The following is a 25,827-nucleotide window of genomic DNA, read 5'->3' on the forward strand; positions in this document are numbered from 1 at the left end:
CAAAAACCCGAGGAGTGAAGACCTTCTTAATAGATTGTTGAGCTTTATCAAGTGACGCAAAAGTGGAAACAAATCTACTGAGATCACGGACGAGATTGTCACCAAAGAGGAGGCCATTGGCTTTGGAACCGGGGTCTAGAGGAGCAAGGTTGGCCAACTTGGGATCCAATTTTATAAGGAGTCCTTTGCGCCGCTCGTGAGTGACCACAGCATTGGCATTACCATGCAGGCAAAAGGCCTGTTGGGCCCACAGAGATATATCCTCAGCCGGGAGGTCTGTACCATCAAGGCGGGCTGACTTGACCATATCAAAAATGTGGGCAAGTGGCCCCACCACATCCAGCAATTTGTCTTGGCATGTGGACCAAGCCTTGTCCACCCCTCTTCGAGGGTCATTGCCAAACTTTGAAAAAAAATGAGAAGGGTTGGTCAATAGAAGGCACTAAGGTAATTTTATCCGGAAGAGCAGGCTTAGGGCATTCTGATTTAAGTCTTGACCGCACAACGGAATCTAAGGGAAGGCAAAGCCTAGCAGAAATATATTCACCCACATGATGATAAATGCAACCACTCCGTAGAGTTAGGGTGACGGATGGAGGAAGGGTCGAACATAGGAAGCCCTTCAGAGTCGAACACGGGCTCAAAAGTAAAAGAATCAGGTTTAGCCTGTTTGAAATGGATGTACGTCGTTACAACGCATGCTGTTACAACGCATGCCATTACGACGCAACTTTTACAACGCAAGTCGTTACAACAACTTGCGTTGGGGGGCGCTGGATAGTGAATAGTTTAATTTACTATTCCAACTCCAGTCCCCGTGGACAGTAGGGAAGGTGTTGGATAGTAAATTAACCTATTCCCTATCCTGGAGCGCCCCCCCAGCGCAAGTCGTTGTAATGACTTGCGTTGTAAAAGTTGCGTTGTAATGGTAGTGCGGAGTAACAGTGGCCTTGTAAAGGATGTTTCCCGTTTGAAAAAGGGGAGGGGGGGTCAGCAATATCAAACACATTAAACAAGTCATCGTCATCTGCGTCAGGCATGTCATCATCAGTGTCCAAGACGGTGGAAATGACCAATTTTTGTTTTGGCGACTCTGCGTGCTTCATTTTATGTTTTCGTTTGCCCTCGGAACCAACAAACCCCTCCATTACAGGAGGCCTGGGAGGCACTTGGTCCTCATTCCGGTGCGAGGTACCCTCACTAGTCAAAAATGACGCAGTTTTGGAAGCACGGACCGATTCAGAGGAAACCACCTTTCTCTTTCTGCTTTCCCCCGCAGATTGGGCCATAGCCTTGGACATAAGGCTCGCCATTGAATTTTCCATGTTTTTTGACATGCGTTTCATAGAAATTTCAACTGCAGTTTCAACCGAGTTATTAATAAATTTACTTAAATCTTTTTTGAAGGCCTCGCCTTCCTCATGAATCTGGTCCAGCTCGGGAGAGCTGTCATCCTCCATAGTGACTGTAGGAGCAGATAGACAGTTGAGGGTTAATAAAAGGAGGACAGGAGGGCCTAGAGCTCAGTACCGCCTACGGGGAGTGTGCAGAGAAGGAGAAAGCTCCAGAAGGCGGACAGAGCAAAGCAAACCAGAGAACAGTAAGGAAACAACTATGGGAGCCTCCGGGGCGAGAATATGCAGCGCGCCTGAAAAATAATAATAAGAACAACAAGAACGCTCGGTTCGCCAGAGAAAACGGTAAAAAACGGAGCGCCTGAGGCAGCGCGAGCATAGAACCGCGGGCGAAACCACAGAAGCGGTGAGCGCGGGGGGGGGAGGAGGGGGTGCGAGCGCGCATGAAATAACGGAGACGAAGGAAGGGGCAGTAAGAATGAATGCGTGTAAGCGCTAGACGAAGCGCGAAACAAGGCACCATAATAGTGGCAAATAAACACAATAACAGTAATAAAACGGCAATACGTTGATATTTTAAGGGAGCAAAAGATAAGAGGCACTTATCTGACTGCGAGCAGCAAGAAAAAGGAAGTTGCGCAGTCAGTGGTGTCTCTTATTACTGTACTATGCTGTGATTGGTCATTATGTTGTCGTTTTTTACATTCCCATTGGCCAGCTGTTCCCCTGGTCCCCTGGGAACTGTAGTTTTCTTACTTATCTTGGCTGCTGTTGAGAATAAAGCAAGATTAGTAAGCATAATAGGAGTCTCCGGTCTTGCCATAAAATTGACAGCTGGATGAAAGGGTGATGAGCCTGGAAAACAATCTGTGGCAAAAGATGTTATAATTAAGGCAATAGACAACCATGAGGGATTGTTGTCATAAAACCGGATCCTGTGTAGAGAAGAATGAACATGCTAAACAACGAGAAAAGGAACATGAACTGACAATCTGGAAAACTGATCAAGGGAAGCTAAATTAGAGTGCTCAATCTATTCTTGGGTGTGTTGGGTGATAAATCACTATATCGCATCACCCAGTAGTTCTCTTAAGTTCCAACACTTGAATCTGAACAATTTAACTTGTTATAGGTTTTAGAATAGATAAAGTCCAACACAAAGAGAGAGGTGCTCCCAGCCAAGAAGACAGAGATAGGGAGCATATCCTAACCGCTGCCAACAATAAGAAAAAGATAGCCTATAATCAGCATAAAACAAGTTCTTAACTCACGTAGGGTACAAAGAAGAAGAAGACTTAATGATTGTGGTTAATAACCAAAGTTAATAAATCACATCTGCCCTTCCTTGTGTGGAAACTTGTCCATGTCACCAGCTCTCTAATAAGAACTACAAAGATCGTTTAGCCCAGTCTAGGGTTAATTAAGAATTTAAAAAGCAAAAGTCAGCCTGAGCAGGAACAAGATAGCAAGCAGCTGTCACACAGGAACCCCTCTCACCGCCAGAAAGTCCCCAGCACAGTAGCCAGACAGAAAAGCTCTTGCTCAATTGCGCCACCTAAAGTTTAGAGGTGGAAGAGCATCCGCTTCTCTAAACTCTCTGATACTTAAAGAAACCAAAGAAAAAACAACCCCCTAAAAACACACATACACACTCACACATACCCACACACCCGCACACAAACACATGTGCGCGTACACACACACACATGCACACACACACATACACACAGACACCTACATTCTGCCCCTTCTAATCTACACAACAAGATCTACATGGTTTAGAGGATGGCTGCAATAGCTACATGTCCAAGGTCTTACCCTCTGGACTCTCCTCCTATAGCAACTGAGACTCAAAGATTTCCTAAAATTCAGAAGACAACTATAGACTTGTCCACATCAATGTTGGCTTCTCTGCAGCATAACTTTTTTTAATGAACACATTTTTATTGAATGTTTCTCAAAAAGAACCGTAAACCTTATAGTGTAAGTGGGCCAAGAATAACAGGTTCATAAATTTTGTCATGTGAGTCATTCCAGCCCATAATAACCACACCACTACCCCCAAATCCTCCTGTGGTTATAGGGAAAGGCTCTTGCAGTGTTGATAGGTTCATATATTTGTGTGCACCAGTCCATTGCTCTGCACCAGACCACCACTACAGGCGGTTTTGCTGTGTTCCACACTTGAGCAATGTCTCGTTTTGCAACCAAAGTCCCTAGGCCCAAAAGAGACTGCTCACATCTGGTACCCCACCAGAAGTCAAGGGGGGTAATACATATCATAACTTTGTTTCAAGACATTAACTTGCCATCCATGCCTTAAGTGTCTGTCCTACTCAAACTGGCCACCAGGTACCCAGGACTGTGCTTTTGCTGCTTGAGAATTAAATAGATGTGTGAAGGCTATGCTTTCTTCTTCTGCCTGATGAAAGCTTTGTTATATTATGCTATGTTATTTGGCATTCCTAGATCAGTGAGGAATACAAAACACAGTTTTACAGAATCAACGGGGTCCTAGTGACTGTTGTGGAAGACCATATGTTTGTCGTGGGGATCTATCTTGTCTGTCTGTCTTTTAGAATTATTATTCTTTTTCATTTGTAGTACCCTGAAATTAGCAATAACCAACACAGAAGCCATTACAAAAAAAAGAAAATAAATATACAGTCGGTGACACAGAGTGATAGGAGGCCAACAGATCAAGTCAAACCACCTCAGGCACTCTCAGTTGTAAACGGAGTAAGAAGGATCAAACACACCTCCAGGCAAACCACAGGCTTTTTCCAGTGATAACATCAAATAACATCTCTCTGTTCTATCAAATTGCTGACTTCGTTGGGGTCTCTAAAGCTATACATTGTATTATTCCACATCACCTTTAGGGAGGCAGGGAAACAAAGGTTAGCAGTAGCCCCCAATCCTCTCAGTTCTTGAATACATTTCCCTAGCTCCCATTGGCAATCTTGTGTGGTGCGTGAAATATCTGATCGTATACGGAAGGACCAGTCTCCTTTCTTATAAGTTCCTGCTTTAAGGCCCCCAGCAAGGATTCTCTCCTTAATAGAGTATGATTTGAAATTTACCAGGATTCTCCTTGGATTTTTCTTTCCTCGTCTCTTGAGGTAGGGGTCGCGATGAACTCTCTGAATGTCATCCTCAAGGGTGTGCTCCTCAATATCCATATTGTACTCCTTCTAGAGCCTGATGGTGAACTCTTGATGTCCTCCCCTTCAAGGCCTTCCGGGACATTCAGGATCCTGATATTGTTTCTCCTGGCCTGGTTTTCAAAAACTTCTAGTTTGTCCCTAATCTCTTTATCGCTATCCTTCAGTTTTGTGATCTTGTTTTTATTCATATCAACTCTTTTTGAGAGGTCCTCAAGGTAGTTCTCCATTGCCCCGACTCTGTCCATCAAATTATTGATTTTACTTTCCAATACCTCACACGTGCCCTGAATCTTTTGCTGATTTATCTCAGAGACAGCAAACGTTTCCCTGACCTCCATTAACAGAGTGGATGACAATCTCTCCGTGTCAGTTTGATCGAGATGGCCACCTGATGCAGTAGCTAAATCTCTCTTTGCAACCGGTTTATTTGAGATAGAATCTCTCTGGCCTGCTATCTCTTTCTCTACTGCTGCTAAAGAGCTAAACCTATTCTTGAGGCTTAGAGTGTTTTCCCTGCTTTCTGTGTTAACTATACCCTCCATGGTGCACAGGAACCAGTGAACTTCAGAGATATGTATAAACCCTGAACGTGTAGAAGTCGAAATAGAGGCGGGGTAAGCTGCACTGTCTGGGATTGAACTTTAAAGTAAGAGCGAAGTGACAGTACAGGCTTTTATGCAGGTGGCTTTTTTGTTATGCTGGCATGCAAGGGAGTACAAGAGACTCATTTATCTGGGTTCTTCTGAGGGGATAGGAAGGAGTTCTTTTTAGCTGCAAGTCCTAATGTATTTTGAGCTTTCCCCTCATATATCCCTGTTTCTCAGGGTGTAGCTGTTTGTGTAACAGGCAGGAGCTTCACTCAAAATCTCACCCTCCTCTGAGGAAACATAGGCAGTTTAGAAAATCCACCTAAAATGTCTGGATGTTGGTTCCCCTTCTCCCTTCTTACCGGAGTCATCAGAGGCTTTAAGGTGACATCCTCCGACGTTTTTTCTCCCTCCTCTCTGGAGACTAGATTGATTTCAGGCAGGAAAATACTCTCAAGTGAACGGCCACCCTACAGCTCCCGCTGCCCTGGAAGCCAATCCTAGGGGTGGCGCGTTAACCCCTGCCGAGCCGGGCTGCCACCTCCGCCCACACACTGCTCTGTGGCTGCGCCGCTGTACTGAGAACAGGAGAAGAGCTTCTTACAATGGGGGGCACGAAAAACGCCACGAAAAGACCCGGAGCAGAGAAACCCTCAGCAGCCTCCCTCCACTGCCCCACCACAAAGACCCCCCACGAAGTTTCACGAACACCGGTACATCTCAATCCTTACTGCCGCATGAGCGATGGAGCTCGCGACCAACACTAACTGGCAGCCGCCATGCTTTCCCCCAAATGAATGAATCATTCCCAGCACTGAAGAAGTCGTGGGATATTTCCAATTGTGACGAAACACGTGATGGCTGGTTGCTCTTTTGATGTTACACTGAATACAAGACAAAGAACAGAGCGTTTGGAACTTTAATGACTTTGGTGTTCACAGGAATTCATGAACTTTCATAGAGAACTCTTATACGTGTGCACAGGACTTTTGTTCATTACTTTGTGCGGGATTTCTCCTTCACACACATAGGGGTTGGCACCGTACTTACAGGCATCTAGCACACTACACGGAATAGCAGCAGAGCACCACTACTTCATAGACCACCAACACCCCACCTTTAGACTTATAGCAGATAGTGGTGTCGCTTTCATGATCCGCACTCACCTTCTACTTTTCCTATTTTCTGTGGTGCTCCTAACCGCCTGCGGTACTTGCTTCTTCTCAGGAGAATACTCTGTGCTTTTCCCAGCAAAACTGCAATTCATTTTAGATGTTGTGCCTCTTCTGAATAAAGTGCTGGCAAGAGCCATTGATGGCTTTTCTAAAGAGTGAATCTGGAGTGTTTGTGCCATATTGAATAGCAGATCCCAGCACCTGTTTGATAGATTTGGTTAGGTGCTCAGGAGAAGGGTGTAGGTGTGTTAGTGGTGAATAGGCACTGTTAGACTGTGATCCCTTTCATTGTCCAGGAGCTGAGATGTGTATGTGCATAATTGGTCATGTGAGTTGTTTTGGTACAAATGCTTGTGGAGAACATCGCCCTTGACCCCTCGTACCAAGCTGGGCTTCAGGTCAAGCACGTAGTCAGTCATGTCCCATTTGCAGATCTCTGGGCTCATGCTAGAACAAGACGGTCTTAGAAGTATTGGGCTGGAAAGTGATCCTGCACAATGTGTTGTTTGCAATATGGAAGCTTGGTATAATTGAAAGTGGAGACTGGAAGTAGAGGCCTTCCATATCTGAGTTTGGGGGGGGGCGAATTTAGCTGCAACCAATCAAGCAATGGCTGTGTTATAGGGAGCTGGTATGCCTTTCTTGAAGTATTTTCCCAATGTGTTGACATTCCATTTACTGGTGAAGGGTTTCCTTTTCAACCTCCAACAAAAAGCATCAGAGTGAAGGTACAGAGAATTGACACCAATATGCACGAGAGGGTGAAGTCAAATGCATCCCTCACAGACAAACGCCTCTGAACAGGAAGAAATTGAAGTAGGCCATGTTACTGGTTCACCAAGCAAACGCATTCCACTATCTGAGGTAAAATAATTTCCTTTAGAATAATGAGACATGTTTGAGGCAGGGCAGGATAGGCACTGACAACAACCAGGTTGCGAGAAATAGCTGCTACATAAAGGAAGGCCCTGAGGTTCACCATGGATTCTATGCCATTCCCATCAAAAGCTCACAAAACTGACCAGAAGTTGAGAGCTCAGCTTCCAGCTCGTAACATACACCCAGAAGTTGAGAGGCAAAAGTAAAACTGGCTGAAAAAGATGAGAGTAGACCTCCATGTCAAGGAAACACCGTGCTGTTAACAATAGATGGGGATCTGGTGGGCCAAAGTATACATTTATCTGTCATTGAATATCAAATGGCATGTGACTCCCACTTTGTGTCATGCAGGGATGTATGAAGTTACAACACAAACTATTACAATGCATACTTTTACAATGTGGTTTTTACAATGCAACTTCCATTACAATGCATGCTATTACAACGCAAGCTATTACAACGCATGCACCACTACAATGTAATTTACTATTTGAACGCCGCCGGGTGCTTACCTCAGGAAAGGTGCTGGTCAGCGTTGTTATGGCATGCGTTGTATTGGAACGTGCGTTGTAAAGGCATTGTGTTGTAATGCCTGCTTTGTAATGGATGTTTCCCATCATGCAGCATCAGCTCTCTTGTACTATTGTGTTGTTTTAATTTGTTTTCACCTCTGTGTGCACAAACATTGGGAGTTAGAGTGGATTTGTGAATATCAATTGTCCATTTGCTCAGATGATGCATGCACATACATGCAAGTGTATTTTCAGGTCTGGTGTTGGCCAATACATTTTGATTTTATTAAAATTATTTGCATACTATTTTTAAAGGGGCTTTTTAGACAGCCCTCTTCATCCATTGGTCTGTTATTGTGCCATTCATGTTTTTCTTTTGCCTGCTACAGCATATTGCATGAGGCAAAGGGTCAGCCCATCTCAGTCATTGGCTAACCTCCCTGTGAGTGAATGTATTCATCTCTTTCACAAGGAGCACTCTACACACAGTAATGCCAGGCACTGCTATGGTCAATGTGTTTTAAGATTGATGAGAGCCCAGCAGCTTTCTCAATAATAGAATTTTGCAAAAATCATAACAAAACAAAACCAGCATTGGCATAGCCATTAGGTTATTTGTGAAAGTCACACATTTTGGAGCACCTCCCAATAACCTTTGGTGAGTTTGAACAATCCGCATCAAATTTGACATGCATCAAGGTTGCCTATTGAATGCTGTTTCCTCAGATCTGGTGCAAATTGCTAAAAACAAATCTCACAGCACTCTCTATCCCACCACCCAGATAAGATTAGGCAAAATCATTTTTATTTTTCAAAAAAAGGTTTTGTAGTAATAACGTATATATGCTTAGAATCACAACTACAAGATCAGCACAATCTTAATCAGATACCTTATGACAGCCTTTATCTACTTTTGTTTGAAGAGCACTCAGCTTTCAATGGCTCACAACATTACAGCTATTTTACAGTAGAAACTGCAATGATTTGTATAGAGCGAAACCCCAGTTTAGAGGCGGTTGGGTCAACTTGTTTTTATTGCATCCACCCTACCGTCTTGTGACATGGTTTTTGTGTTGCTGCACTTAACGTTTGTAATAAAATGAGCTTATAGATGTTTTCTTTACATTTCGTTTTTTTGTATCAATATTTCAAGAACAATTAACAAAATTCGCATGATCATAAAAATAGCTTGTTTACTCTACACAGAATTTTACCAAATATTGGGCAGAGCTCAGAGGAACAACTCTTTTCCTGTATGGTGATAGCAAGCAAGAAATGGTGAGTGTTTTTTTATGTAAGATCCTTTTTGGTATTGTACTTTGTTCAATGTGTTAGACTGTCATGGTTCAATAAATACCTTTAAAAGTGTTCGCTGCTACTGCACTGTAAATGAAACACTTGCGCCTTATGTACAACTCTTTGAAATGAGTTGCATAAAAATAACATAAGTAGTGACGGGAGAAAAAGTGGGGTGGGGGCAAGAACAGAGAATATGGTGCAAGTAGTGTACTTCATTGTTTCTACATCTATTCCATCCCACTGCCACTACTTCGCCACATTTACTCCGCCTGACGTAAGCCTAAATGTGACCTTTACTTTTGAGGCTAATTTGATTTTCCAACACCAGTCATTCGAAATTTGGATACGCGCGCCATGTCTAGGTTGAGGTGCGTGAAAGTAAGGGTGATCTTCAAGTTACAGTGTGACCTAAATTTGATTAAATAATGAAGTAACATGTCTTAATCTACACAGCTGAAAGGTGAACGTGATTGGAAAGCCCCTGAATGTTTTTCTGATAAAACATGAGTAGAGGCGTGGGCTTGAGAGACCAGCTTCACAATGGAAACTGAGGATCAGAAATTATGATGAATGGAAAACAATGCATTATGGATTACATACAACGTAAATGATTGGGCATGATATAATGTGTGAGAAATATGTGGGTTCTGGTCATCCACAGGTTGTTTACATTAACGTTTGTTAAGGAGGCCATGTGGGCCACTAAATGTGATTTCCCTGGTACTCCAACATTAAGAAAACCGTCTACCCCATCCTATTAAATAATCCAACCATGAGAAAGGTATTCCTAAAAAATATTTCCTTGTAGTTTTTCTTATCCCAAAGTGTTTGGGGCACCTCAAATATTACATTTTATGGAAAGATGAAAGGATGCACTCCTTTATCAAAACTTAGGCTCATAGCTTGGAGATATACAGTATACAGTATATATGTCCAACTCAGAACTGAGTGGTCACTGTTATTTGTCCATTGTAAATTTCTTTTTTTTTTTAAGGGGAAGGGGCGCGTTAATCCCCTTTCCGAGCCTTTTTTGGCCGCGAGGACTCCGAACCCTGGGGCCTTTCTTTTTTTATAAAGGGGAGCGGGGCACCCAGCCTCCTCTCCCTAAGCCATTACGGGCCTTGGGTACACCATTCCCAGAGACTTTAAGTGGGTGCTCTGGTGCCCTTCGAGCACCCACTAAACACTATGGGGTTCATTAGTATGGCGGGCGGACTTATACCCCTGGGAAATAGGACCGCCCGCAATGCTTGCAGCAGTCCCACACATCCCATTAGGATGCGCCCGCCACACTGGCGGGCGCATCCCGCATTTCTGACATTCAGAAATGCAAGTTGTGCATTTGACAGTACAATGGGACAGGCACCGCACGGTGCCTGCCATGTTGTACTGTCATATGCAGGGGGGCACCTTAGGTACCCCCCATGTGCACCCCCCAGAATCCCTGGGGGCCCCCTACGGGCCCTCAATGCTGGGAACCGCATGCCTTTCCGTGGCGGCAACGGCCATGTCCCCGCATGTATGCTAATATGGATGGCAGTGTCTCCCAGACACCGCCACCATGTTCACAGCTTTTCTGCCCGGTCGACTCTTCGACCCGGCGGAAAACCAGCGGACAGTCTTTCCATCCGCTGGGGTCCCCGGCCATGGTAATGTGGCGGGGAAAATTGACATGCGGGCGGTGGATTTTGGTGGCAATCCGCCCGCTATCTTAATGACCCCCTAAGTTGGGGGATGAGAGGGGAGCCCCAGGGCCCCCGCGGCCACACCAGCACCCTGCATGCATCTTTCCTAGGTGCATCAGGAGCTGGCATCGCCCACTTGAAGGGAGTAGTTGTTTTTGCATAATCCCGCTGGGAAAGCATTCTGAGTTTCTTTGCCCGCAATAGTGCAGGCAGGGAAACAAATGTCTGCTCCTAGCCAGCAGGAGCATTCCCCTGGGTGGGAGCAGCCAAGAGTTCCCTGCCTGCACTCTCGTGGGCAAGGAAACTGGTGTGTCACAGGGTTGGGCCAATAAGAAGCCACACAGAGCAGAAATAGCAGGATCCCCAGAACTAACCTAGTTTTTACAGCGCTGTGCTTCCAGTCTTATCAAGAAGCTGAGATCGTAATTGAGGTTGGTCTGCCCCTTCCAAACTTGCCCTTGCTGCTCCATCTCACTCATCATTGGGAAACATGACTGGCTACTTCCAATGCACAGCACTATATTCCTGTACTGCTGCTGTCATTGAGCCTCCAAGCTGCCAGCTAAGTAAGGTAAGTAAAACATGTATTTCTCTATGCAAATGTGGATGTTATGCGAGTGATTGAGAGTGGATGGGATTAAGTGAAAGTGTGTGTGAGAGTGTGCTTGAGAGTGTCAATGAATGACATTCATTAAGAATCATAGTTTAAGAGTGTCAATAAGTAAAAGTGAGTATGAGGGAATGAGTGAAGGAGTGTTAGTGCATTAGAACGAGTGATCGATTGGAAGTTGTGAGAGGAAGAAGACGTGAGTCAGGGGTGTAGCTAACAATGAGGCAGCAGGTGCGGTTGCATCAGGGCACAGAGTCAGTGAGAGTGTGTGTAAGTGTGTCAGTAAGTGAGAAATAGAACCAGAGAGTATGCCTGTGTTTGTGTGTGAGTAAAAGTGAGAGGGAGTGAGTATGAGTGGGATGATTAAGTGAGTGAATGTTAGAGTGCATGAATGGTAAGAGAGTATATGTGAGAGGGAGTGAATATGAGTGAGGCCAAGTCTGAAAAAACTGTGGTGAACTTCTGACCAATCTGCCACCCCGCAATTTTCAAAGATTACCAGCCACCACTGCAAGAAGTAACATGAGGTAGGAACATTATAGTGGTTCGATATGAACAGATTAGTTTAGCCCCTAAACCACTTAAAGAACACAATTATGTACTTTTAGCTTGTGAGCGGATTTACTAGAGAGTCATATATGTTGCAACTTCAGGTAGTAGCAGGAGAGTTCTATTCGGCCTTATGATGAAATGTTTGGTTTGGATAGAAAGGTGAGGGGAAGCCTATTGGTCAGTTTGATCGGGAAATTAGGTTTATCATTAAGCTGGCTTGTTTGGCAACAGCAGAAAGGGATCAAAGATGGCTTTCAAAATTTTGATTGAGACAGCAGGGATTACACAGAACCATGTTTGCAGGTCAAGAGATTAAAGGACAGAAAGAATACTAGATAATACTCCCTCATGACCTGTATTGCTTCCGTATGGGCTAACTAGCGCTCTATGGCCTGTCCATCATGAAACTTGTTAAGTCATACATGTAAACACAATCATTTGTATGTTTTTATTCTATATTTTATATAAGAAAGATTTTTAATTACTAGTTTGCATTGGTACAAAAAGAAGAAATGGTCTGATTATACAAAGTTAAAAACATTTTTGTGAAGCCACAGGTTATTCATAATTACAAATGTGCTGTTACTTTTCATTGTAGGACATCAAATGATTTTTGCATTTCATGCTAAGATCAATTTAGAAGCTATACAAACAGCAATAGGACAATAGTGATATTAACATGTAATGTGCCCCCTATATAATCAACTATGCACAACCATTCTGACCTCATACACAGCAGCACACACACACAATCACATCGTGCATTTTGGATTGCAACCATGTGATTACCTGCTCGAACTTTTTCATGACCACAGGTGAAGGACCAAGTGTAATAGAATGTTGTTCTGGTTCTGAAGAAGGCCAGGCAACAGCAATTTTACATGCTGACCACAAATCACTTGGGGCCATATGTATCAAGCTAATTAGCATTCGCAAAGGCCGAAATTCTGCGAATTTCGGCCTTTGCGAATGCTAATTAGACAAATGGTATGTATCAAACATGTTTGATGCAAAATAAGGAATAGCAACATTTTCTATTCCTTATTTTGCGATTGCACTTAAGGAATCGCAAATTTTGCGATTCCTTAAATGCAATGTATCAAACAAAAAATATTCAAAAATGCCATTAAGGATTCGCAAATTACCACCAACTTCTAGTTGGTGGTAATTTGTGAATTCTTTTCAAAAGGCTTTTTTCCAAAAAACAAAAGGTGCCATATGACGCCCATACATGCCCTTAGGGCATGTATGAGCGCCATATGCCCCCAAATGTCTGTTTCAGGGGTGCAGCAGGGTGTTCTTGAGACACCCCTGCACCCTTGGAAAAATTCCTAATTTGCGATTAGCTAATCGCAAATTGCCCCTTCATTCCTATGGGCCTCCTGGCCCATAGAAATGAATGGGTAAATTGCGATTAGCAATTAGCTAATCGCAAATTAGGAATGGTAAGGAATCGCTATTATATAGCGATTTTGTACATACATACCGTTTTGCGAATTCCAAATAGCGATTCCTTAAAATTCGTTATTTGGAATTCGCAAGCGGAAGTATGATACATATGGCCCATGGTACTACATGTCAAACAACATATTCAAATCAATCCACAGTACCTTCTTAATTTTGACAAATCGATCAACTTGCTTGTACCACTCCACAGGTTCTTCCATCAGCCGAGGAAAATCATTGGCAAACACTGCCAAATCACCTATATTCCAATGCACATGCACATACCCTCCACTCTGTACTTCTCGCAAAGGGTAAGCCTCTACTCTTACTGTCCCCCCTCCTGGAGGCGGTGTTTCGCCTATACCCTTCTTAACACTCTTCTTCTTGGACCATCTTTCTTCCCATTTGTCAAGCATGCTCCATGCATGTATCCCTACTATACATTTTCGAATATGTGTTTTTAGACCTATGACCCTTTTCTCTTTCAGTTCCTGATCACTGTAAGTTAACCTGTGGCTTCCCTGTAACATTTTTCATTTTGGACAAATCTACATCATACCTCTATGCCAATTCTGTCGATTTCTCATGCTCTTTCCTTGCCTTACAAGTTACATCTTTCACCACAAACAGTAATTCATCTGGCTCATAAAGTTCCACCCTTTCTAAAGGGAAGCTTCCACTGATTATCTAATCTACTTCTGCCTTTAGCCTCATCACTTCCAGCACTCTAGCCCTTATAGCAGCCTTAATTATTCCTCGACTTGACGCACTACTCAACTCTCCACTGTCACTACTCTGATCTCCGCGTTGATTCTCTTCCATTAAGTCCCGTGAGACAGATTGATTCCCTGAAACTCCCTGAGCAATGTCTCCTACCGTCACCCTTCCACTAGGACCTCTCACTGGGGGTTCCCACATCCTCAAATCAGAACGTGAATCAACCAAAGACCCTGATCTCACTGCTCTTGGTTCCACATGACCTCTGGAAGAATCTGCAGTGGATGGCAAAGGTGTACTCAATTCTGTGGGTCTTGAGGGATGACCTGTTCCACTCACTTTACCATTTATCTCAGAACCAGTGCTTTCTCCTCTTGCTGATTGTATTAGGCTCCCGATTTCCACCCGATCTGGATCGTACACTGACACTATAGGACCAATGGTGACCGGCACTGTAAGAGCTGCCGGTAATCTTGTGACAATCTTAACTTCACCTGCTTCTGTACTCCTCGATGGTTGTGTCCCTCTTCCCTCTGTTCCTGCTGAAATCCTTCCCCTTATTCCTTCATTAGAGTTTGTCTGGGGATCCCCAGGTTCCTCTGTAAGTGGTCTCATTCCCTCCTCTGAGCTTGGGTTATATGGAGGTGGACGCTCTGCTAGTAACCTCTCCAATAAACTGTCATCTGTGTCACTATCATCTACCTCTTTTTGTTATCATCTTCCTTTTCTGAGCATCTCCCACCTTTACTAATAGAGGAAACAGTCTATCTCCCTCGATAGTGTCTACCCTCCATCTTTTCTCCAATGCATCGTGCATCTTGAAACGCCCTGATTGTCTTTTTCACCCTTTCCTGGCTTCGATCTCTTTTCCTCGCATGTGCTGCTCTCATCCATGCGTCTAGCGCTTCGAACTGTGTTGGTCTGGGTAGAGGTCGCAACACAGTCATCACTGCTCTCAATTGGTACAGCACATCAAATCTGAATGAACCATAACATGGGAAAGCCAAATCTCCCTACTTTACAGTAATCTTTTGCCAAACGCATTCAAAAATTTCACCACAAAACATTGATTGGGTTAAGATAGACAGAACTGTTCAGGAGCCAAAGGAAACTGCACATGCCTATTACGAGAGGCTCTTGCAAGCCTTCAAGCAGTACAGTGGGTTAGATACTCTTGATCCAAAAGATATGGGACAGTTTGTCTCTAAATGTTTCTTAGGATTCAGACCCGAAGTTAGCTTCATGATCCAACAGCATTTGATCTGCCGTGAAGTGAATCGCTCACTTAAAATTGTGAGACGCACAAGTTAGCGTCTTCTGGGCCACAATCACAGTGCCCATTATAAAATCATTTTCTGCTTTGACAGTAATGACAGATGAGAAGCCATGGACATACAGCTAAGGGATGACACTATGTAAGGTGGAACCGGTAAGGGGCACCAACACAATGCTCCACATCACCTTCCAAATTTTTAACTGAACCTTGTTTGCACTTTTTCTGCCTTTTTGCTCACATGGCAAACATGGCTCATTGTATTTGAGAGAACTGTGTTCTTAATTTGCCTCATTTGCGCTCCTTCAGATGTGCTGAACTAGCCTGTAATTGACTGGGGGTAGCCAACCAGGCTGCTGTTTGAGTGGGATCTGTCAGAGCTCCTGCCCCTCTTAAACCAGGCGGCAGCATGGACATGCAGCGGGTGCATTCCGCTGGCGCCATGAAGGCGCACCTAAGGCAGGCCCATCTACGCCTTTCCATCCGGGGCCAGGAACCAAACTATATAGCCAAAACATGGTATTCTCTTCAAAAGACCTCAGATCCTTCTCCTCTGTTAGTCACCATCTTGAAGCACCCCTTATTAAAAAACTGTATAAACTAGGCATCTTAAAAATCCAACAATCAGTCTACTCATAGTCGGAGAGGCAGCTGACAAGCACCACTTCTACGACCATGAGGGATAATGGCCCTCGGTTAATGACTAATTCCACTAAATGGGATCTAAATATTGTCTAGCTTAACACACGCTCTTTGGTTAGACATCAGCTTGAGATATATTACTTTTAAGAGTTAGAATCCAGATATACTGTCTCCTATAGAAACCTGTTTAACAGAGGACTCCATGCCTCATATTTTAGCAGCATTTCCTGAATATTATTTACTTAATTTTAACAGACCTCAGGGTAAAATAGGTTGAGGGGTAGCTACAGCAAGAGTCTGATGATCTTGATGGGGCAATTTACTCACCCTATCCTTAAGTCAAAGCACGGTCCCACAGACTTTTCCAGGAATTTGTGGTCATTCCATTGCAACAACAAAAAAGCTAAAGAATTATTGCCCCATCTCTTTACTTCCTTATTTAGCTAAGATATTGGAGGCTCCCATTGTCCAACATCTCTGATCCTTTCTCGACCACTGTTCCTTTCTGGACTCTCACCAGATGGGTTTTCCTCCTGCCCATTCTATGGTAGTGGTTACACTATCCATAGTTGATGACATGAGAGAGGAGGCAGAAAAAAGACTGGCCAAAAGACTGGACAGAATTAAAAAATATACCCCAAAGTGCAATCTGAGGTCTGTGCTTAAAATCTATAAGAGGTCCCTGAGTTCAGCAGGAAGAGACTGGATGATCCAGGTTTTCCGTATTTGCCTCCGGCTTTTGAAATTCCCTACTCCGTAGCATCAGAGCCACTACCTCCTATAACATTTTGTTCTCTACTAAAAACTGGGATTTTTAGACAGGCACACGGCTAAGATCGGACGTTCCTTTTGCCACAGTGCTTTTAGCGCCATGAAACCTTTCTGCAAGTAGGTTATATAGCCTTTTCTCAGAGAGGCGTGCAAAATTGGCTAACTGTAATCTTTTCTTTGGCCTGGAATCCATTCCACATTTTTAATGCAGCTTACACCAGGCACAGCTAAACAAAACAAGACTGGTTGTGGGCTTTCTATTGCTATTGTAGTTAGTCAGCTATGCTATCTAGTTTAGCTTGCAGCTTCCTACCCTTTCATGCATAATCCAAAGCCATGTACTAGCGCCAAGAAACCAACCAGTGAACAAGCGCTCTACAAGTCCCTTATAACTAGGCTTTCCTGTTTTCAGTTTCTATTTTTGGTAAATTCTGGTGTTTTTTTTCAGTGTTTTCAAGTATCTTCAACACCTTAAAAAAACAGTTGTTATCAGTGGTTACACATTTTCTCTCCACTAAAAACAACAGAAAAAGTGTTTTTCCGGTATTTATGGAACATTTTGCTTTTATTATTGCTTGCTTTCTGCACTGATAGAACATGGTATATAGACAGTGTACGTATAGTGTTTATGAGGTCCAGGGGGGCGTGGCCAGCATCCAAGCATGGCGGTTGTCTGCTAGGAGAGCTCTGGACCCGAGCCACCAAAATCCTGAAATAACTTGGCCATACATTATCAGCGGACGGCTGTAGTTGTGGGAGAAGACTGAGGGGACGGGCCCGGACACTCGGAGCTGGTCAGACGCTGATGTGAGAGGCAAGCTCCCATAATATCGCCGAGGCCGCATGGCGCAGACGAGAGAGGTGCGGCAGCCCAGACTGGCAGCCTGACGCCGCAGACTCCGGAGGCCTGTACATTGGGACTGAGGCAAGCGTTTCGGCCGGAGGGGGCATCACGTCATTGCACCTATCGGCCACAGGATAACCGAAGCCGCGACTACAGACCCACAGGCAGGTGAGAGGGAGCCTGCGATCATGCTCCGGGACACGCATCTACGCAAACCCAGGGATGCTTTGAGGCCTGCCTTCCCCGGTGTCGGACCCTGACAGACTGCACCCATACCAGAGCATGGGGACCCCCCACCCTTGCACCCCGAGGCAGACCGGAGTCGGCCACGAGGGACGGAGCAGTGCCCTAATAAACTACTGTGATGGGGGAGTACTGTGCAAACATCGGGACTGAGGCCTAACGGGGGTACCCCTTGGAAGAGGTGGCCATTTGCAATTGGGTCGACTACTGCTGGGAGTATGACCGTGAGCGGTACCAACTATCCTCGACTGCCCTCTTGGAACTGCGCGGACAGGGTGGTGTGTGCTCGCTGCACGTTGCTTGAAGCCCCGTGCAAGGAAGGCAGCGTGTAAAAAGGCATTGCTGGGTCTGCGGTGGATAAACCATTTTGCCGTGTAGATGCACAAATGCAAGCAGGATTTTTGTTGAGGGAACCTGATGAGGCACACGACGTGCTGACCTACCCTGCTACTGCACCCAGACGGAACCGGGAAGGGCGCTGTGTCACTGCGGGTGTGGATGCCCTGTGTTATCCCTGACGACGACATCGCTCTCCCCCTCCCCTCCAGTGCTGCGATACGGCGGTGAGAGTGCCCCTGAGACAGCGTTGCGAGGTGTGCCACATGGAACTGGGACTGATCTGCCCCACTGCAGGACACTGTGGAGCCTTGTTGTAACTGGGGTGATCTGTAAGCCCTATATGTACACTGTTGCCATGTACTGAGACCCAAGGTTGTCTGGTAGGCCAGGAACGTCCCCCTCACCGGCAGCAGCGAAGGGCATAACAGGTACAGGTCAAGGAGCAGTGTCTAGCGGGCCCCCCTGATTGTGCATCTCTGGACTGGTGTGCGATTGCATCACGATCACTGGGCAAGATGGGGTGAAATAAGCCGAGACAACAGGATCAGAGCGGCGTGGACCTGACACAAGATGGCCTAAGTGGCACGGACGGCACGCTGGGGTCTGGTTGTGTCCCCCCGACTAAGGTGCCTGCCCCGGAAGACAAGCTGGATCTTATATTGCGGGAAGTGCGGGATTCCAGGAAAGCACTTGAGCTACAAATAGGGTCCCTGTCCACTGGTTTGAATTTGCTCAGGGCGGATCATGTCAAAATGGCAGAGAAGGTGAAAGACCATGCGACGACACTGGCGGAGTTGCTGCCCAAACAGAAGCTAACTGAAACAGACGTGAAACCGTTACAGACACAGGTGGCCACCTTACTGGAACATGTGGAGGACGCGGAAGGCAGAGCACGAAGGAACAACATCCGGGTGATTGGTCTGCCAGAGAAAAGTGAAGGACCTGACGCATCGGGATATATGGAGTAATGGTTCAAAGAACATGTCGCGACGAAGGGGCTCTCCTCACAATACTGTATAGAGCGTGCACACAGAATACCCACCGGACGACCAAAACCGGGTGCCCCTCCAAGACCCCTCATAGTGAAGTTATTGGATTTCCGTGACCGGGACACTCTACTACAGAAAGCCAGGGAGGTGGCGCCGATTAATTTCGAAAATGCAAGGATATCCTTATTTCCGGACTACACGATGTTAGTACAGAAGCAACGGTCCTCTTTTATGGTGGTGAAGCGACGGCTTAGAGACCTAAATATACAGTATGCACTACTATTCCCGGCACGGCTGAAAATATTGCACAACCAGAAATCGTATTTTTTTGAAAGTCCCGGAGATGTTGAGGATTGGCTGGAGGTAATGGAACTAACCAACGCGGAAGAGATTGCAGCAAAAACTGAGGAGCGGCAGAAGTCCTTCGAAGCCACCTTGACTGGGCGTAGAGGCGGTAGACCGCGAAGAACCACTGGGCGTGTACAGGTCACCTCACAACAGATAAGGCAGAACAAAAAGCCGGCGATATTGGCTCTGGCAACCTTCACGAATGCACAGCGGACGGACACTAAGTCCTCTACGGAGGAGGAGGAGTCGCAGGGATCGGACACCGAGGGTAGTGTGGCCTTGTTCCCCTCGGCGACTCCACAGCTGATTACGGACCTGTTTGGGTGATGGACTTATACAAGTATTGTACCTTTTATGTAATTATACAATGCAGCTGCGTCTGCCCTTTCCCATGCTAGTTTAGATATTTTAAGACAGGCTTGAGATTATTAGTGCTCTGGCGCCGTAGTAGCTCAAACCTGGCAGCTATCTGACACACCCTAGCACGTGCAGAGCGCAGGCGCAACCCCCCCATATGACGAAGGCGCTATATATGCCCCTTTTTTCTTTTTTATTACTTCAATCTTTGTTTTCTTTGTTGATCCTTAACTGTGTATTGGGTCAGTTAGTAAGAGTTGTGGTCTGGTATAGTTTTAAGATTGGACCGAGTATTTGGGAAGTTGGGAAGGGGAACGGTCTCGAATTGTCTACCATTACTGGTATGCTGGTCTGCCTGTATGACACTCTGAATTCCTCCACACTATGGTTAATACAATGATGCATACACCCGGGAAATACAAGATTATATCTTGGAACATAAGGGGTATGGGCACAATACACAAACGCCACAGGATACATGCCCAACTGCAGCACCGCAGGGCACAAATTGTATATCTGCAGGAATCGCACATGATAGAAAGCGAAGTAGTGAAACTCCGAAAGAAAAGGAAGGGACAGGTATTCTCCACCCTTTAATCTAATTACGCAAGGGGTGCCATGATCTGGATCAGACATGGGGTGCCCTTTGTTGCACAAGAACAGAGAATTGATAAATTTGGCAGATATGTACTCGTTAAAGGAACATTCGACGGCCAATTGGTGATCCTGGGCAATATCTACGCCCCTAATTATGAGCAAGATCAATATTGGAATGTGTTGAGTGGGGCATTAGCAGGCTGGGAGGCACACCCATGGATATTGGGGGGAGATTGCAACGTAGTGCTAGATGTGTCCCTGGACAGGTCGCACCCACCATTACATGGCACTGGTGTACACAAACAAACTGAAGCACTAACAAGATGGGCGGAGGGGTGGGGCTACGAGATGTATGGCGGATGCGACACCCACTACATAAGGAATACTCATATTACTCCGCAGTGCACGGCCTCCACACCAGAATAGATAGAGTGTTCTGCTCCGACAGGATAGCAATGCAGGTGATTGAATCCACATATCTTCCTAAGACTTTCTCGGATCACAACCCACTGGAGTTACTCATCACATGGGGCAGGGTGCCTACACCGGTCCCAACATGGCTCCTCTGTCCGCAACTCCTTGAGGACCAAGAATTCCGCAATACCCTCTCCATCACTATCAACCATTATTTTACAGACAACAGCAATACGGCCACGAGTAGATTGATAGAGTGGGACGCGTTCAAGGCGGTAGTATGGGGTAAGGCCATTGCTCCGACGGTGGGAACGCGCAGGAACTACACAAGTCACTGGTGGAAGTTGAGGAAAGAATGGGCAGTCTGGAGAACGAGGCGATTACGGATGCGGAGCAAAAAGGTCCCCTTCAAGAGGCACGAATCCGACATGCGGAATTGTTGGAATCGCTGAGGGTCATAGACTACACGGCATATACACAACGTGCCCATAGCGAGGACGACAAGGTGGGAGCATTACTGGCTCGCCTCATACACGATGCCCCTCAAACGGTGGTCATACCTCGGATTGTTAAAGACAATGGGGACATAGTTACCACTCAAGGGGCGATTAACGCGGCGTTCTGTGACTATTATGCCACGCTATACGGGGTACCTGATCACCCCACTGGGGACCAGACAGAGATTTTTTTATCCACCCTGACATGCCCAGAAATTCCAGAACCGCTCCGAAAGGGCCTTATAGGGCACATTACATCGCATGAGATTAGGGTGGCAATGAAGGGGCTACCACACAACAAAACACCACGTCTAGATGGGCTCCCCATCGAGTTTTATGATGCATATGCAGAGGCTCTAGTGCCCCAATTAGTGGAACTATATAAAGAAATATGGGAAAAGGGCACTTTACCCATTACAACAGCCCAAGCCTTGGTTATCTCGCTACCAAAGCCGGGTAGAGAGCACACTGACATGGCAAACTACCGGCCACTATCGTTATTGCCCACTGAATACAAAATATTGAGTAAAGTGTTGGCCAATAGACTGCTCCCACATTTTTCGAAGTTGATACACATAGATCAAACAGGTTTTTTACCTGCACGCAGTGCCTCCCTTAACATCAGGAAACTGCACTACCTGTTGACGGAGGCCCCGAAGCGTTATCCACATGCTGGTTGTATTTCGCGGGATCTCCGGCAGGCCTTTGATTCTATACACTGGGAATACATGTTTCAGGCACTGTTAAAATGTGGGATACCGGCAGAGTACATAACATGGATACGAATATTATGTAGCGCCCCCACGGCACGCACTAGATTGGGGGGACACATTTCAGATGAATACTGTGAGAAGTTGGCCTGATATATGATACTCACTAGAACTAGTGATCACCTTGTATCAGTCCAAACAACCCTTATGGTCATTGGTTGTAAGTCAACCTTATAGACCAGCTATCCTAATGGTAGCATGGACAAAGCAGTCTTAGGCTAAACTCTTTTGGCATGTGAAGCCAGCTGTTTTACCACAATATAACCCCTTGAATACCAGATGAAAGGACACCACACAGGTTGTTATGAAAATAAACAATATATGTATTAATAACAAACACCTCTGAACTCTTTATGAGATCAGAGGGCTAAGCACATGACAATCTCTTAGGAAAAATACGATAAGTTGCACAAAATTACAATGTTGCCCTAGGGGCACGGCAAACCATATACTAAGTAAATGGTATAAGGAAATCGATAGAAGGAATGGAGCTGTCCAGAGGCTGTAGGACCGCTGGGACTACGCTATCCTAACTTTAGGTAAGTAATAGGAGGCCCACGGGACGCGGGTGCAGAGTGTGAACTCACACGCGGGATGCGTAACAACGTCTATGGACAGTGCAGTTCAAGAAAAAGGTGAGTACGGACAATCCTGACTGGTTAGGACTAAAACGACTGTGAATATGGACACTAGGAGAGTCAAGCTACCCTTGAGCACCGAAATACTCTTGTTACCTCACCCACGGGCTGCGGGTGCATAGGTGCGAAGTCGTGTCGGGTTTCTGCGTTGAAGTCAATGGAGCCTGAAAGAAAAGATGATGCAGGCGACCAGGAGGAAGATGTCCGGTGTGATCCAAGGGTGGATCAGAGATGCTGAAGACCTGAAAGCAGAGGGGACAATGTTCAAAGTCACTAGCCAGTGACTGGAGTGGAACCAGGAAGGAACCAGATGTCGTCGTCGCGATCAGGTGAAGAGTGGACGCTTGTCTCTGCAGCCACGTGGACCAGGAGGTGTCTTTGACAACCAGGATGGAGGCACGAGCTGTCCCACACAGGCTCTCGCTGTCGGCGGTGTCGGATCCAGATTTGGAATCAACAGGCCTTGGCAAAGGCAACCCACGCGGTGAGTGGAAACAGCGTCTGGAGTGGACCAGGAGGGTCCAGGGTGCTCCTCTTTTGGAAGGGAGCAAGGGCCAGTCTGGAGCAACCAGACCAGCAGTGTAGTTTTCAAAGATCATCGTCTAGGAGGCCACTAGCCAGCCGGCAAGTGACCAAACAATGCGTCAAGCAGCAAACAAGCAGAAGGGCCCCACGCAGATCTCGTGGAAGCTGGAGGGCTGATCTTCGGTGCAGGGGCTGCTCGGGGCTGGGGCTTCTCAATCCCCAAAGCACTTGGTCGAGTTTACCTCGGGAGTGGTGCTGGAAGGGAAGTGCAGTTTCTTTCAAGATGGTCGATCCCACGTGTCTCGTCGCACCCACGGATCTCAGCTGTGCTGCAGATGTGAGTTGAGGACGGAGAGGTCTGGGAATCCGGGTCTCGTCAGGCTCTGAAGTCTGGATCCTCAAGGGAAGACGACAAAGTGAAGCTGCTGGACGCTTGATCGTGCCTGCAGTTGCAGGGTGGACACTCCTTGCCCACAAGGGAGATTCTTCAGTCTTCTGTGGAGCAGAACGTCGAAGTCCAGAGTTTCTTCTTGTAAAGTTGTTCAGGATAATCTAATTTGGAATGGGACCAGCGCCTACCTTTATGCTGCTAAAGGGGGCTGTACTACGACTAGGTCCCTCCTATGGGTGGGACCAGGAAGGGGGTGGTTACACCCCCTATCCTTTGTCCGGTTTCGCGCCAGAGCTGGGGCAGGGATGCCCCAGCAACTGGTTTGAACCGGTGTATGCACAGGGCACCTTGTGTGCCCCAGGCATGTCTCATTCCTTTCAGGCCTGTCCTACCCAATACACAAAACCCTGTCTGGGGTGGTGCTAGCACCTCCCAAGGCAGGAAACCCTTTGTCCAAGCCTCCCTCGCTGGAAGGACTCCCAGCAGCAGGAGGTCAGACTTGTGTCTGTGGTGGCAGCATCCATTTTGTGATGCTAAGGCTCTAGCTTAACTTTAACTGGGGTTACAGTTACATACATGTCGTGTCCCTTTAGGAGGGTGGAATGCTACCCCCGTCGCCAGAATTGGCGAGGGGGTAGTATTCTAATTCGTATGACACCTTACTCGACATGTTTTGATAATGTTATACCAGAGTTAGCATTCAACCGTGAGGATTATAATGCACTTAGGAGTATATGGTATAGCGCTATCATGGAACAGCTATTAGGACTTGGTTCCGCAAGCTGCAGACAGGCTCAGCTCATTCCAGAGCACCATCTCACATAATTCCAAGCACTCTGCCTTCAGGATTGATAAGGCCTGCCATAGGAGTGACTGATAGGAGTATATGTGTCCATTTTGGGGTTAGATATAGGTATACTATATCTATAGCAAAGGGTGATTACACCACCTTGCCTCAGCTGTCTTAGCAGCCAGTTGTGTCAGTTTGGATGGCCAGCCAGGGGTGGCATTATACATGCTGCAGCCCCTGGTAGGCCCTGGGTACACCTATGCCCTGGGTACCTAAGGTACACTGTACAGGGACTGATAAGGTGACCCAGTATCCAATTAGATATGTACCTAAGGTACATGGAGTCCATTTTAACAGAGAGAGCAGGAAGCCTGGGGTCCTGAATAGCAGGATCCCAGGCCAACTAAGTCAAAAACCAGCAAAACACTAGGCAAAAAGTTGGGGGTAACCATAGTCAGATATCCACCTTCCTACATAACCCCCCCCCCAAACGAAAGGAGAGAAGACTATCCTCGACCAGGTAAGCCTATATTGCCTAAGTGGCCATATAAGGAAGTACCAGCACTGGCATGGTTACCCCCTATCTTATGGTCCACTAAGCAATCCCTCACCCTAAGGGTATCTGAGGGTCTGTACCATAGGGAATCTCTACCTATGGTGTGTTTTGGCAAAGTAAAAGGCTGGTGCTGAGATGGAGTACTGAAGTGAGGCTCCACTAATGTTGGGCTCAGCTTCCTCCAATCATCATCCACCATATAGGCCTTTCTTTCCAAGACTGAGTTGTGTTGAGCTCTCAGGGTCAACCTCTGGCTACCTAAAGCTGGAGGCTGGGTCCCTCTGCTTGGCTTACTGGAGGGACAGGTCAGGTCTGGGGCCCTTAGGTCCCAAGTTTGGCTGTGCCCAACAGAGTCCATCTGGGGGAGGTCTCTGACTAAGTTTAAGGGGGATCCCTCAGGAGTTTCTAACTTTTTCACCTTGCTAGGGCTTCTAGCTTTGGTGTCCCTAATCTGCTGATGGGGTTGTTCTATTGGACAGGGGGCCCTTGACCTCTGTAGCCCTGGGATGAATGAGGCAGGGTAGAGAGGGGCAGGTTACCTGCTCCAGACTGGGTCCCACCTTGGAAGGGTCCACTGACATCAGGGGCTCTGCCAGGCTAGGCCTGACTACCTCTGGGGAATTTTCTTCACAAGGGGTAAGATCAGTTCCCTGAGGAGGCTGATCCTTTCCTAATGTCTGGTGGGAGGGAGATTTCTCTTCCTCCTCAATGCTCTCTGTTTGTGTGGAGTGATCCATAGTTTCAGGCTTCACAACACAGGAATCAGTTTGAGTTTGGGCTGTGGCCATCACAGCCCCACCAAACTTTTCAGGAAGGGACTCAGTTTGGGTATGGGCTGTTACCATCACAGCCCTGCTAA

General features: G+C 46.2%; 1 protein-coding gene across 2 annotated transcripts in view; it reads left to right on the forward strand.

The window, feature by feature from the left end:
* Positions 1–25,827, forward strand: part of STAP1 (signal transducing adaptor family member 1) — a 651,304-nt gene that overhangs the window by 94,007 nt on the left and 531,470 nt on the right. For both annotated transcript variants that reach the window (XM_078676250.1, XM_078676251.1), the window contains exon 2: positions 8,882–8,953. In XM_078676250.1, the coding sequence (XP_078532376.1) occupies positions 8,882–8,953 (72 nt within the window). The remainder of the gene's footprint in view (positions 1–8,881; positions 8,954–25,827) is intronic.

Source organism: Lissotriton helveticus, chromosome 2_1, assembly GCF_964261635.1.
Source record: "Lissotriton helveticus chromosome 2_1, aLisHel1.1, whole genome shotgun sequence".
Taxonomy (NCBI): Eukaryota; Metazoa; Chordata; class Amphibia; order Caudata; family Salamandridae; genus Lissotriton; species Lissotriton helveticus.